Raw genomic sequence first — 16,393 nt, forward strand, 5'->3', positions numbered from 1 at the left:
ATCAGACCACAGGACATGGTTCCAGTAATCCATGTCCTTAGTCTGCTTGTCTTCAGCAAACTGTTTGCGGGCTTTCTTGTGCATCATCTTTAGAAGAGGCTTCCTTCTGGGATGACAGCCATGCAGACCAATTTGATGCAGTGTGCGTATGGTCTGAGCACTGACAGGCTGATCCCCACCCCTTCAACCTCTGCAGCAATGCTGGCAGCACTCATACGTCTATTTCCCAAACACAACCTCTGAATATGACACTGAGCACGTGCACTCAACTTTTTTGGTCGACCATGGTGAGGCCTGTTCTGAGTGGAACCTGTCCTGTTAAACCGCTGTATGGTCTTGGCCACCGTGCTGCAGCTCAGTTTTAGGGTCTTGGCAATCTTCTTACAGCCTACGCCATCTTTATGTAGAGCAACAATTCTTTTTTTCAGGTCCTCAGAGAGTTATTTGCCATGAGGTGCCATGTTGAACTTCCAGTGACCAGTATGAGATAGTGAGGGCGATAACATCAAATTTAACACACCTGCTCCCCATTCACACCTGAGACCTTATAACACTAACGAGTCACATGACACCGGGGCTAATTGGGCCCAATTTGGACATTTTCACTTAGGGGTGTACTCGCTTTTGTGGCCAGCGGTTTAGACATTAATGGCTGTGTGTTGTGTGTGTTATTTTGAGGGGACAGCAAATTTACACTGTTATACAAGCTGTACACTCACTACTTTACATTGTAGCAAAGTGTCATTTCTTCAGTGTTGTCACATGAAAAGATATAATAAAATATTTACAAAAATGTGAGGGGTGTACTCACTTCTGTGAGATACTGTACATTATCTGTTTTTGCAAATAAACTCTTCATTTTTAGTTTGAATTTCAGCTGAAGCTTTAGTTATTGTGCGTATATTTATTAGCTTTTGTTTACATATTTGTTTGGATTCATTTTTATTAGTTTTCATTTTACTAATTCATGTACATAATTTTTTCAGTTAATAATAATAGTTTAACATTTACATTTTTTGTTCACATTTTAAAGCAACATTTATTTTTAACATTTATCTATCTATCTTTCTGTCTATCTATCTGTCTCTGTCTGTCTATCTATCTGTCTGTCTGGACTCTGCAGCAAATGAGATGTCAAAAAGTTTCAGAGTGCCATAAATACGACATCTAACCCTTTATTATATAGATATACTTTTTTATTAGAAATATGACACATTCATTTTGTGCTCTGAAAACTGTACAATAACAAAGAAACCCCAGTGAACTTAAAAAAGGGAGTGTGGAAAGGCAGGGAGAGGAGGGAGAGGAGGAGAACGAGGGGTTGATGGTGGAGAATTCAGGCAAGTATGTATCATCTGGAGTGACAGTCAGTGATACCGAAATACACACCGTTACATGATGTTACAGAACACTGACAAAGTCCAGTAACCCAATTAGATTTGGGGGGTGGGGGACCTCAGAATTGTAATTATATCTATAATAATGTTAACAATATTCCCCAAGCACAGTAAGAAAGATATTTATAGGCTAAAATTCATTTTGTAGATCTCTTCTGGAAATAATTACAATGCTGTACAACAGGACTCTGAGGAGTGAGTCTTGTGCTTTCTCTGTGTGCGACCACAACCTAACCAGAGAATAACACCCCTCTGCAGTTTCATATATAAGATTATTTATAATATATATATATTTATATATTCATATTCATCTCCGTTTTCTCTTTCAAACATGATCCTGCACGTATTCTGAGACTCAGCAGTTTGTTTCAGGTCTCTCAGCTCCAGTGATTCTGATGAAAACATCAAGCGAATGAAGACGTGTCGGTTCTCATGAACACACCAGCTGGACCGCCGACCGCTTCCTAGCTGAATCTTATGGTGAAGTCGTTTCTGCGTCGACCAACTTTCGAAGGATCCCGAGGTCGGTGCGGTGCATGGGACAGCATAGTGGCTAAGCAGTGGGCTGTACTGGCTCAGAAGGGCATTTGAGACAGATTAACAGTCAAATGGCTTTGGGCAATCACGTCGACTCTTGCGGCCCAAGTGTACGCATGTGTTGTGTGTCACACTGTTCAACAACGATGATAATAAGACTTATAATATTCAAGAATGTAATTCTGAATGACGTGTATCTCACCTGATTCCTACCGGGCAGTTTGAAAGCTTTCTGTTGTAGTGCTACTACTCTCTCTTCCATAAATGTGACATGACAACTAATATGTGTGTTGTGTGTGTGTATCCAGAGGTGTAAGAAATTGAAGGCCACTCACTAAGGCTCATCTGCTCTTAGTCTGAATTCTAGTCCTTCCCTTTAGTCAGTCACTCCCAGCATTCAACTTGCCCAGTTCAGCCGTTCTTGGTAGCGCCAGCTCATTACCACAGCAACAGGCTCAGACCTGGATTTTCGAAAGTGTTATGATTCGCTTTGACATTAAGGAAAAGGCCATTCCAGGATTACAAAAAAAACAAAACAACACAAATAAAAATTGCACAGCCGTGTTGCTTTCTCTCTCTTTCTTGCATACTTTTGTTAGTCCACACTCTCAAATCTCATTCCCTCTCTTTGTCCCTTTTCCCTGCGAGTAGAGTTTGTTCTGTTTCTCTGAATGCTCTGGGGGTCTCTCAGACCTCCGTCTGCAGGTCCATGATCTCTTGGCCCACCAGAGGGATGGTGGTGCTGGCCTTCTCCCATTCCACCGCTTGCATTTCCAGAGGAGAGGCCTGTAGGGGCTCCAGCTCCTTACGCACCCATGACGGTGGCGAGTGGGTCTTCCTGATGCTCTCCCACGCCCGCTTACTGGGGGTCTGCTGCTTGTCCTGCATTAAAAAGAAGAATTATATTTTAGGGTGAATGTTTTGTAAAATGCCAAGTAACGTCCTAGTTCATTGCAAAATCAGGTCACCCAAAGTGCAACTGCACTAAACTTGTCAAAGTGCTGCCTATGAGGCTATCGACCTAGACGAATATTAATATTATTATCAGGACACATTATTACATTATCAATATATTTTTATTATTATTCAAAAATATAAGTAATTAATTTCATGTCTTTGGGTAAATATAAAGTTAGTTATATTTTGATTTTGAAAAAACAAAAAGTAAAAAAAATACAATAAAATTAACAAAAAAATATTAAGCTACAGGATGTCTTGTAATTAGTAATGTCAGGATAAAAAAACACTAATCAAATTTAATACATTTTCGAATAAATTAATAAAAAGATTAATATAGAAAAACTGAACTGAATTTAATTAAATGCTGCTTGACCTGCATTAACAAGAATGATTATTTTTAAAAACATTTTCATTTATTATATTGTATTATATTATATTATATACTCTTAATTGTTTAGAAAATTTCACAAAATCTGCACACTCCAATTTATTATTAGAATTATTTCTGAGAAGGCTCATGTGACACTGAAGACTGGAGTAATGGCTGCTGAAAATCTAACTTTTGTCGCCATGTGAATAAATAGCATTTAAAAAAAATTGCATAGAAAAGTTTAATTTGTAATAATATTTCACAATATTGCTGTTTTTTACGGAAGTTCTAAGCGGCCATGCATTATTATAATTTTTCTGTCTTGTTTTGCCGTTATCACGACTTAATTTTCTCGTGATCTCGATATAACGAAAGTTGTTTTGTCGTTATCACGACTTAATTTTCTCGTGATCTGGACATAACGAAAGTTGTTTTGTCGTTATCACGACTTAATTTTCTCGTGATCTCGACATAACGAAAGTTGTTTTGTCGTTATCACGACTTAATTTTCTCGTGATCTGGACATAACGAAAGTTGTTTTGTCGTTATCACGACTTAATTTTCTCGTGATCTCGACATAACGAAAGTTGTTTTGTCGTTATCACGACTTAATTTTCTCGTGATCTGGACATAACGAAAGATGTTTTGTCGTTATCACGACTTAATTTTCTCGTGATCTCGACATAACGAAAGTTGTTTTGTCGTTATCACGACTTAATTTTCTCGTGATCTGGACATAACGAAAGTTGTTTTGTCGTTATCACGACTTAATTTTCTCGTGATCTCGACATAACGAAAGTTGTTTTGTCGTTATCACGACTTAATTTTCTCGTGATCTGGACATAACGAAAGTTGTTTTGTCGTTATCACGACTTAATTTTCTCTGTGTATTCGGCATGAGAAAATGCTATAGAAGCAACATCATCGCAGCATCATGGATAATCGTATTCGCTTTTACTTTGATCAGGGACTCACTCAAACTGAAATAATAAAAATAAAAATATGGTATAAGTACCATCCCAAATATTGAAGGTGTTGTGTGTCTGACCGACTACATTGATCCATGATAGAATACTTTTCATGCATATTCATACTCGGCCATTTTAGCTCTGTGTCTGTCAGTGATTGACGACTTACACATAAGTGTTGGACACTTGAGAAGGAGGCTGTCGGGTCTGCAACTTTAAGACAATATAGCGACCCTGATTTTCTCACGATAGCTACAATTACGTCGTGAGAAAATGTTTTTTACGTTGAGATCAACAACTTTCGTTATGTCCAGATCACGAGAAAATTAAGTCGTGATAACGATAAAACAACTTTCGTTATGTCGAGATCACGATAAAATTAAGTCGTGATCACGAGAAAACAAGACAGAAAAATTATAATAATGCATGGCCGCTTAGAACTTCCGTAGTTTTTACTGTATTTTTGATCAAATAAATGCAGCCTAGGTGAGCATTAGAGACTTTTTTTTTCAATCAAACATAGTTATTCTAAATTTTTGACTGGTAGTGTATATTTTCTCTTGATTTTGGTACGGAGTATCTTTTTTTTTCATGAGATCCTCTTAATGACAAATAGAAAAGGAGGGGGAGTGATTAATATAAGTTCATACACTAAGATTGGTTTTATCGCTGCCTCCTGACGACACGCTCCATCTCTTCCCAGTCTTCCCGTCCACTGGGGGAGAATCTCTGTCCTTCTCTGCATGCTGCAGCTTCCTGTTTAAGTCCTGGAACATGTCCTGGTGGCGCTTCCGTGTATGCATGATCTTCTGCAAGACAAAACCCGCATTTAAACCTTTGCAGAGATGAATGAAACTGCACCACACAAGACTGCTGTCATTTGTGGAAAGATTTACATTACACTGACCTCAAAGTCCAGCTCTGCATAGCGTGATTTTCGTCTCTAAAAGGGCAAATAAGAAAAGGATGTTATATTATGTCCTTTTCAGAGTCGTCTTGGGGGGGGAAACAGCAAATGGGTCATTCCAAAAATATAGTGACAAACATGTCCTTAGACTTTATCGTCATACGAAAGATTTCATATTTTTCAAGAAACATTAAACATTTAAACATTAGTGCGCAATACAAAATATAATTTATATGTTAAATGAATGAACATTTAAAGCAACTAATATAAAAAATTAATATTATAATTTCATATCATTGGCATCAGTATAAATTTAAGCTATTTTGAAAATACAGAAAGTAACAAAATCAGGTTATGTCTTGTGATTAGTAGTAATGTCAAGATAATAAATGAATAAAATTTAATAAATCCTAATAAATCCTTAATAATTAATATGGGGAAAACAAACTGAATTTAATTTAAACACTCAACATTTGGTAATATTTTGTAAGTCAATACTGTTTGAGAACGACCCAAATGCAATAAGTGGAGAAAACTCGATTGTAAAATTTTGGGCACCTTGGACAGATTTGGAGAAAGCATTGTGCTGCTTTTATATTGCACGTTTCCACCGAGCTCCTGGCATGAGCATGCGGGAAACAGCTTGTGACCGAATGGCATTTCTTTAGCCTGTCGGGGAGCGTCTGAGGGCAGTCTGACATTCTGCCTGCGCTGTGCGTGGCTGCAGCTGTGCGCCCGCAATGCATTCTGGGAGCATGTTTGGCCTGAGGTGAGGAGGAATCCACGCTTGTCATCTGCTCCCTTTTAAAGCATGAGCAAAATCTGACCTTTGCAGATACTTTCTTTTCTAAGATGGATAATTGCAAATGCAAAGAGGCATAATTTATGTAGCCTTCTTTCATTCCTTCCTTTTTGAAACGGCATATTTTTTATTCCATTAAGTGTTTCGACGCAGTTTTATTGAAAGCGAGTGCATTGGCTGTTGTCAGTTGAAATGTAACTCTGAGCCACGTAATGACAGTCCTCTATGCAGACACTCTCCACAAACATGCTTTTTTCACTCCGCACATAAATTAGGACACTCGCTCCCTTGTGGCAGATATGACAAACATTGATGTGAATTCACAGCCTTGTAGGCAGATTGGTCTACAGCAAGTTTCTTTGGACCAGAAACCAAAGTGTCCATCAGTTATTAGAAATAATCACAGCTGAGAAACAAAAAGTATAAGATGATGAAAAGACATCGTGATTTAAAAAAAGAGCAAGACCAGCATCTACAGAGTTGTATGATGCACGCACATTTGTGCTGATAGCCATTAAATGTTAATGAATAGTCATTTAGAAAGCTGTTGTGTCACTGTGGTTCTGTTTAATTTAGGCTGTGAATCTTTCAATACAAGCTGTGATGAACATTTTCATTATTTAGACAAAATTAAATCAAACAAGCTTGTCTACAATGAGGAAACAGGTGCAGGATGTATAGCACTTTGCAACCCTCTACAAACAGCTTAGCAAAAGAATCTTCAATTTTTTTGCTTACTCGCCAGACTGTGCCATTTAATGTTTTTGTAAATAAAGTTAACAATAATATTAATAACGTAATACTAATGAAAACATTACTTTGAAAACAAATTTAACTCGGAAATTGATAGCTACGGAGCCCCTTAGAGCTCATGGTCATCATATTTAGAGAACGCAAAGTTTTGCGAGAGAACGCAAAAGATTTGAAAAATATTTTTTCCTCCCACCCCAAATTTTTTTCACCCACCCCGAAATCTTTGGGTTGCATTGTTTGATCTCATGTTTATCATTGTTTCTTACCTCCAAAGAGCTCATAGACAGTGTTGAGATGGTCTCACTCTTAGACATCATGCCGGAGTTCCCAGAGTCCCCTTGCTCACACGTGTTTGTCATCTGGGACTCACTAGAGATGTTCTGCACTGTCTGCATCGGGGAGTCCCTCTCTGAGCAGGAAACGCTGACTCGGTCGGTGGGCAGGCTCTTCAACCCGAAGCCTGGCACGGGATCAGTGCCAGCGGGGTTGGCCAGGTGGATGAGCCTGGTCTGGGGTAACTGTTCGATGCTGATGTTGTACTTGGTGGCTTGGTCGTCCTTGCCGCCCTTTGCGGGCCTAAGGGTGTTGTTGTTGTTGGGCAAGAGCATGTAACCCTGGCCCGACCCACCTCCTCCTCCTCCTTCAGGACCGCCGCTGTCTCCTGGGGCTCCATCCAGTTGCTTGAAGAGCTCGCCGTCACAGATGTAAATAGATTTGGCTCCGGGTAGCTCGGTACTGACCCCAGCAATGCCATCTTTGTCGCGGCGCATGGTGAGAGTGTGACTGGCATAGTCTGCAACGTTTTGCAGGTGGACCTTTGCCATGCTGGCAGGAAGGGTGTTGAAGTTGGAGCCTTTCTGTACCGTGATCTGCTGTGAAGCTACCTTCTCCTCACCTTGCTGGGAGGAACGCTTTAGGGTGCCTGCAAATCAGAAGGGAAAAGCCTTATTATGTGAAAAGAGATCATAGCAGAGAAAACACAAGCTAATTTGATAAAACGATGCTATAATTTTCCTCAGCTCAAATTATGAAGTAACTAATTTAAATAAAACTTTGCTGAATCATAAGAATAATACGGTATACGGTCTAACATGGTATAGAACAAAAACAAAGACTAAAAACCAACAAATGCAGCTGATTGCAAAGGGCCTTAAAAAAAATTGTTTTACTTTTTCCAAATTTTGTATTCTGTAGTAATCTGTGTTTGTGTTCCATTTTAACTGTTCCATTATATTGTAGTCATTAAACAGCATATCTAATCAATTAAATTTGATCAATCTTTTACAAAAGAAATCACATAAGAATATAACAATTTACAATAAATGTCTTTAAATTTTGCACAGCATACATTTACTGCATAAATTAAAACTCTTGATTATGACATTATGAACAACAATAATAATAATAAAAAATCAAAACATTGATTTTTGATGATGATTATTTTGACTTTCAGAAGTACATTTTACTATACTACATTATAGTAATATATTTCTATAATTTCTTTGAGTTAAACTGGTTAAACTGATTTTTTTTTTGGCAGATTGCCATGAAGATGCGAGTTTCTGTGAGTTTTTTACATTACATCACTTTTATAATTTTTTCCAAATGTGTGTTTAAGTATGTGCAGTAGATGAAAACATGGTGCTCATTCACTCAGAGGCAAGCAGATTCTATATTTCAGATTCCTGTTTAAAAATTAGCAGAATCAGAATTAGCTTTATTCGCTAAGTGTGCGCAAACACACAAGGAATTTGTTGTGGTTTTTAATGCTAACCAACACTTTGAATTTAATTAATTTTACAGCCCTACTTTTGATTTATTAATCCAAAATTTGGCAAATTCGGTGACATTCCACAAATTCGGTGACATTCCACACTACACAGTAAATTCTATTGTTATGCAGCTCACCCAAGTTTCACGCATTAGAATTTAAATGGCCCTAATGACAACACTTGTACCTCACAGAAAAGCAAGTTCTAAGATCTAGAAAGTTGAAAGGGTAGACAGTAAAATTCGGTAACACTTTATAATAAGGTTCCATTTATTAACATTAGTTAATGTATTAACTAACATGAACAAACAATGAACAATGCATTTATTACACTATTTATTAAACTTTGTTAATGTTAATGAAAATAGAATTGTTCATTGTTTACTCATGTTAGTTCACACTACATTAACTAATGTTAACAAACACAACTTGTGAATTTAATAATGCATCAGTAAATGCTGAAATGAACATTAACTAAGATTAATAAATGTTGTAGAAGTATTGTTCATTCTTAGTTCATGTTTACTAATGTTGTTAACTAATGTTAATTAAAAGATTAATCAAAGATGGGATCATAAAGGTGTAAATACACAAAGGATCAATATCTCTTCTTATTTTGATTTTGCCACGAGTACCAGCAAGCTAATTATACATTATGTGAATTACCAGGTTATAATTGACTATGTTACAAAAGGTCTGTAGAAAACAGGAGCAAGCAAAGTTGAGAAATTGTTTGAACTTTGAGGGTTGCATTATGCTTTGCACAATAATCCAGCCAAGAATTAAACTTTAGCTTCAGCAAGATGTGAAAAAGTCTTCAGTGCAACTAACTGAAGGAAGGCTCATTGAAGGCTTAATTTTTAGTCCTTCATACTTCAAAAAAGCAAAAAATATCACATCACAAGTCTCTATTTCCAGATGCTAGCTTGATATGTCGTCTTGACAAATAATCAGAATCCCATTTCCGATAGTTATCAGAGAAGAAAGCTGCTATCTGATAATGAAATGTCGTGAGGGACTTAATTAGGACAGGCCGGCAGATCTGAGGCACGGCAGGGGAACAGTCTATTTATCTACATTTTGCTTCACGCAAGCCATCAGATCGTGTTCTGAAATTCCTTGAAGAAAATGCATTGTGTGGCCTGTAAAATGGCACTTGTCTTGTCTTAACCCCTCAGAGGGATGTCAAAACAACTTTAAGTGACCAGAGCATATGTTGCGAGAGACTCACCTGATCGACAAGCCATGTCCACATCCTTTTCAAAGTCGGTCTGGAGAAAACAACGAGAATGAGAGTTTTAAACCACAAATTTATGCTTAAAGGGATCATCGGATGCAAAATTCACTTTTCAAGTTGTTTGAACATAAATGTGTGTTGGAAGTGTGTGTATACATCCATCCTATAATGAAAAAAAATCACCCAGTGTTTTTTTTTTTAAATCCCTATTTTAAAATCCCCTTTCTCAAATCAGGCTGTTCTGAGGTTCCTGTCATAATGACGTAGTTCTGTACAGGCTGCTCCCACGAGAGTTGATTGACAAGACCGTCTTACCTTAGACCCGCCCTGAGTGAGCTGAGAGCTGTCCACCTCCGGTGCAGGGGAAGACAAGAATGTCTCAGATTAAGCGACTGAAGTGTTTAGTTGTTGGATGTAATAATGAACATAGCAGTCATTATTAACTCCCCACATCTGAGCCACTGAAGGCAGAGGATTAACGTTACTTTCGTTTTGAAGGGAATGCGCCGATCCCCGATCTACATAAATGTGTCTATGTTTGCCCGAATCATTCGTGATCCAGCTTTATCTACAGAAGAAGTGAGTATAAGGGTTTTCATGAATCTTTGCAAATCACCTTTCCTAATAATGTGCTAGTTAGCCAGTTTCGCGGCTGAAGTTTAGTAGTATGCTCCATATATATACCTAGATGCCTCATTATCGACTCTTTCTATGGGCTGTGATATGTAAGCCATCCGCTATTTTTGGAACGGTCTGCGAATCTTTGAGTGCACTGACTGTGTGCGTCTACAACAGCAAGTTATACGTTTGTATATCTTTGAATATTCATTGATTATTATGGTGAATGCGAGATGGCTGACGTGTCAACGTATCTGGAGCGGTCGAATAGGGAATCTACACATATCTATGGTCTGCTCGTCACTCCACGGAAGAGAGGGGAGGAGTCAGCAGAGCTCACTAGGATTTAAAGAAACATGGACTAGATCAACGTGCTGAAAACTCAGGGTAAAGAAGGTGTTTTTTACACTACCACTGAGAATTTTTAACCAAAGTATGTTATAGACTTTTCATTAAGACCCTAAAGAATCATATCAACTTCTGTAAAATGGGCATCCGATGACCCCTTTAAAGTGCAACAGAAATACAGATATTTAGTCGCAATTCACCATCAGCTGAGCATGGCCGTTCTGGAAAGATCCACCAGAGTCACCGTTTCCATCCTCTTGACGGTCAACAACACGACACTTTACTGCCTCTTGTACCTAATTGATTGTAAAAAAAACAAAAAAAAAACATGTCTAAGTATGTAATTTGCATCTATAATTAGAAAGTCCTTCAATTTGAAACCAAATATCAGACAGGTTCTCTCACCTCTCTGCGTAGGATGCAATGCACCATCACGATAACGAAGCCCTCGAGGGAGTCAAATACGGCAAAAAGGATCTGAAACAAGGCTGAACGGCGGTCAGTGATGGCCAGGACTGCCGACATCCAAGTGAGAGCCAGCAGTGGCAGTACAACGCATGAGCTCCACAGCGACGCCCTACAGGACAGGAGTAGAATTACACTAAGTGACTGTTCATATCACAATTGCCATACAAAATTACAAAGAGGGCAAAACTAAAGGATAAGCCTCTCTTTCGGAGTGACTTTGGTTGATATTTAGAAATTTCTTATAGAGCTAATTAATATTTATCACACATTATTGATTTCTTGGATGACTGAGGAGTGTTTTACAAATATGAATGTGGTATTGCACTAAAGAGCATTAATATACGAATACACAGATCAATGCAGTGTTCAATATGAGCTAGAGTTGCCCTTTTTGTTGATTATACTCTGAACAATATCAATATACTGGTACTCAAAACATGTAGGTTCAATCACAGTTCAAAACATGTGAACAGGTGCAACAGGTAAACATAAGACAAAAGAAGCAATAAAAAGGTGCAATGGATTATGAAAAAAGAGGAAGACAAATGAGAGGATGAAAGATGAAGAAATGTAGACATTTCAGTGGTCTTTAGAGAAGAACTCTCCCCTGATAATGGATTTGGAGGAAGGGTCAGCATGCTCAGCAAGTCCTATGTCTAACTATTCTTTCTATTTTATTCCTGCCTTTTATTTTATTTTATTTTTTAAATATTTAATTATTTATCTGCTCCATTCTACTGCATTTGTATCTTTTTAATGCACCAACAAACACACACTCTGCCAATCACACATGCACACACGTCAGGGATGCTCATAGAAACACAAAAAAGAGTACAGTGGCTATACTGTTTTGGGAAACAATCACAATTCATTTTTTTTAAATACATTATGGATTTACAATAGATGTCTTTCACGAACAGATACACAGACCCCATAAAGACATGTACATGATTGTCTTTATGAAGTACTCAGCACAAGCACTGCTAACCGCAAATGTAGTCAATCTATACATGTATGCAAACACATAATGTGGTAAAACCTCATTGACCTTTAACTCTATCTGCTGAGGTATGTTTACAAATTGCTGCAATTCACCAGCAAAATAAATAAATGTAGATGAATTTATATTGTAGGTTGCATGATTTTAACCTCTCTTATTGCTTCTTAGATTCTGCCATGTACAACACCATCCTACACATGCTCGTGAACATTAATAAATGGCTGATCTACTTTATGTCACATTGCGGAGTGAAACACCCGGCCAGTACCAGCAACAGGCTAATGACAGAGACCTGATAAATATGGCTCATTGAAGCCTCACAGTCAGACAAGCCATTCTTGACATAGCTGCTATTAATAGCCCTTTCAAAAATGTCTCATGGCAACCATAGTTTCCACCAAAATACCAGTTCAAGCAACATACCATACAGTTACTGTCACTACAGAATATTTGGCCACCACTGTCATCACAAGAGAAACAGAGGAAAAAAAAAAAGAAAAAGAAAATGCAGAGAGAGGCAGAAAAATTCCGGCAACATTTTAAGGCTACACCATAAAACATATATCTATCTATAATACTTCGAAGTTGAAAGTAAAACTAAGATAACTGGGGAACATTTTACAAGAAAATAATATGAGTTTTTCTACTTTATTTGCATTATTGAATAGCAATTTCTGAGTGAAAACTGTTTCTACATGTTTTTTTTAGTATAGTGATTGACCAATATGAGTTTTCAAATCTCTGATATACACTATATACAGTATGTAATATGATCTAATTCATTTGAATTATACCAACTGGGATGTGTATAAATGTGCTGAATTTAGCATGTTTTATCTGAATATTACCAGTGTTTTTTTTTTTATTACTTATATTGTATATCATTTTGAAAGAACTTTTATTTTTATATTTTAATTTGAATAATTTTGTTATTTTGATTTTTTTATATTTCTATTTCGCTTTATTTTATCGTCAGTTTTAGATTTGGTCATTTTAGTACTTATTTCAGTTAGTTGCCAAGGCAACATTTTAAATGTTCATTTTTTATCTAATATTTATATTCATTTTTTAATAGCCTTATTTCAATTACAGAAACCCATTAGTTTTAGTTACCAATAACAACACTGAATATTACTCAAAATTTACTAAAAATATCTGAAAGTGCCAATGCATCTGTTAACCACATGGAAGATTTCTCAAAATAACTGATTTAAAGGTGATAGATCATGCCTAGATTACATATTGATCTTTCACTTAAGCCAGTAACTAGTACAGCATGATGCTAGCAACACCAAAACCATGGGTTTGAATCCCAGGGGATGCACTGAAAGTTTTTTTTGGATGAAAACGTCAGCCAAATGCCTAAAACTAATTTCTTATAACTAAAACTATGCTGCTTTGACAGAAATTATTGTTACCATGGTAATCTCTAGCAAGGAACTGTCTGGTCAAACACGCTTGCACACTCACACAAACATACACAGCAGGGCTTTAGGATAAGCTCCTATTGCATCTGCATGATTTAGCATTACGACAACATAAAAGCTCTGTCTTTGCTGATCACTTTTGACATAACAGCTAAGGAGCAATAGCAGGGTGAGGGAAATGAATGGGGAGAAAACCAGAAAAGGAAAAACAAGGGTGAGGTAAGAAATATGCAGAAAGAAAGGAAAACAGAACCGAAGGCAGAGCATCAAAGAGTTGGTAAATAATTAGCGGGACTAACATGGCGTTACTGGTAGCTGTGGTGGAAACGTCAGCCGACGAGATAACTCCGCACTTGGCACATTTGAGCGTCATATTGTACAGTGGCACTGCCATCTGACTGCAAAGTCAAATCAACACACTGAAATACACATGTACGCTGACATTTAACCACACACACGCTCTCGCACACACACAGAGACACACACATCTATATCCAAGCAGATACACACAACTAGCGGCCACAGAATCCCCTTCCAGCTCTCACTCAGGGCAGATCTCTGTTAAGGCTTTGGGAAGAGTGCGGGAATAATGGAAAAGATGCCGTCACGTTAGCTTCATATCTAAATAGGCCTGATTAAACGTGGGACAAACAGCTTGCAAGAAAAAAAAGAAACTCTATATGCAGTGCATGTATGTATAGATTACCATCATTTATTTCCACTGACAGTCTATGTAAAATGCTACATGATAAGATTTTGATTCTGTCATATCAATGACATCAAAATCTTCTTTTGCATTAGTATGCCATATGGAATTTGCTTGATTTAGGCTGCGAGCGGTTTATCCGTCCCACTCTGCATCTGTCTTTGGGCCCTGGAGAGAGACACAGGAACTCGAAAAAAGCTGGCTGAAAAACATACACACAAACATTCATGCATGTTGACAGCCGGAGATCGTGCATTCACAGACACGATGCTAAATCACGGTCATTTTAGGAGACACATTAAAGTCATCCACAGCCATAACTGTCAATATCGAACTCTGCATATATATGTGTGGCTTGTTTTTTTTAAATAAAATGCAGTACAACTCATGGTTTCAGTACAGCATACAACCGTACTTGAGATTTTTAAAATATGCTTCTACAAAGGATCTTAAATGCATTTTAATATTTGCTTATGAAATGTGAAAAATATGCAAAATATGCATTCCATTTTCAGAAAAAAAAAGTGAAGCTGCATTGTTTAACATAGTCCAAAATGTTAGTCAAAATACAGTAAAAAGAGTAACGTGGTTAAAAATATTATTCCAATTTAAAAAGTTACTGTCTTCTATTTTCTAATATATTTTAAAATAAAATGTATGTCTGTGATTGCAAAGCTGAATTATCAGCAGCAATTACTCAAGACTTCAGTGTCACATGATCCTTCAGAAATCATTCTAATATGCTGATCTGGTGCACAAGAAAAAAATATTATTATCACAGTTGAAATCAATGTGCTGCTTAATATTTTTGTAAAAAGTGAATTCTATGGCAAATAAAAATTTTGAAAGAAAAAAATTCAAAATTTTTGAACGGTAATGAATGTAATGCTGTTGTACACAAAACAGCCACCTGCAAAAAAACAATTAAAGCCATCAGCTTGGCATGGCTGCCCAAACAGATATGAACCTGATTCTGCTACTGGCAGACATGTAGATTAAACCACACATAAGAAATTCAATTCCAAGCAAAATGCCAATGTGACCAATAAAACCTCACTAGAGGCAGTGATATTAAAAAGCAATCAGCATTTTTTTAATTACATGCTAGTCCCTCGTGGAGGTGGAGGGACTTGATAAGACCGAGCTGATATGATCCTTTACCAAATATTGAAACAAACTTTCTCATTTATTGTACCCTCCATTTTTAAAACATTTCATCTTGTGTTTTGTCTTGCCGCAGTCAATAAAGCAAAGCATAAATTATTGATGAGAGCCACGACAATTTGTCAAAATGCACTTTGATACTCTAAAACTGAAGAAAATGCCAGGATTTACAGGTGAACAGAGACTATCCAAAGTGCTACTCCTTAACTAAGTGTAATTAAGAGCAGCGCTTATTAATTAGGCTAATGAAAAATGCTGTGTTTAAGAACAAGGGCGAGGGAGGGAGGGAAAAGGAATAAAAAATCCTCCCTCTAAATCTAATTCACCCTTCCCATCTATCAGCACCAAACAACTGCATCCAGCCTTGAGTTAATCGGTTTCCGCAGAGAACGCAATGCGGCTGGAAAATACTCAAGCAAACATGTTGATAAGAGTTTTGGAATTGCAAAAATATTTCCCATTATTACTTAAGCACAAACAGAACTTTACAAGCATACTTTCACACACTCACACACACTCACACACAAACTAATTTATGGATCAACACAAGAATCAGAAAGCTGAATCTAAAGCTATTCTAAATCTAAATGTATAATCTAAAGCACATTTAATCTAACCAGCATGCTTCCATCAGAATTATTCAGAAAATTGACAGTCCTAAAAGCCCATTAAGGCAAATTTAAGCACTAATTAAAAACTGTGTTTTGTGGGAGAGGCTAAATTAGAGGGTGGACGGACCTGCATCTCAGCCAATCAGTGTCGGGTGGGCGGGGCAGAGAGGAGAGCCCTGAGTGTGAGCGAGGGGATGCTGTGGTAACTCTGATACAATGTTTCAAAGAGCACAAAAACAAACACAGTCGATCAGAGAGATCATAGCAGAGGCAAACACAACATAGTTTAAATGAAATATTCATAATAATAATCTAAAAACACAAAAAGAAAGATAAGGACAAGGGAAAG

At 37.3% G+C, this 16,393-nt stretch overlaps 1 protein-coding gene across 1 annotated transcript in view; it reads right to left on the reverse strand.

Moving 5' to 3' along the window:
• Positions 1-2,621: 2,621 nt before the first annotated feature.
• The window catches only part of LOC306887512 (adhesion G protein-coupled receptor B1-like), a gene marked incomplete at both ends in the record, with an annotated part of 68,332 nt that continues 54,560 nt past the window's right edge, over positions 2,622-16,393 (reverse strand). The window contains 8 exons of the mRNA XM_079445296.1: positions 2,622-2,816; positions 4,883-5,041; positions 5,140-5,175; positions 6,961-7,616; positions 9,697-9,736; positions 10,869-10,964; positions 11,074-11,245; positions 13,863-13,961. Coding sequence (XP_079301422.1) covers positions 2,622-2,816; positions 4,883-5,041; positions 5,140-5,175; positions 6,961-7,616; positions 9,697-9,736; positions 10,869-10,964; positions 11,074-11,245; positions 13,863-13,961 — 1,453 coding nt within the window. The remainder of the gene's footprint in view (positions 2,817-4,882; positions 5,042-5,139; positions 5,176-6,960; positions 7,617-9,696; positions 9,737-10,868; positions 10,965-11,073; positions 11,246-13,862; positions 13,962-16,393) is intronic.

The sequence above is a fragment of the Barbus barbus genome (genome assembly GCF_936440315.1).
Source record: "Barbus barbus genome assembly, chromosome: 21".
Classification (NCBI taxonomy): Eukaryota; Metazoa; Chordata; class Actinopteri; order Cypriniformes; family Cyprinidae; genus Barbus; species Barbus barbus.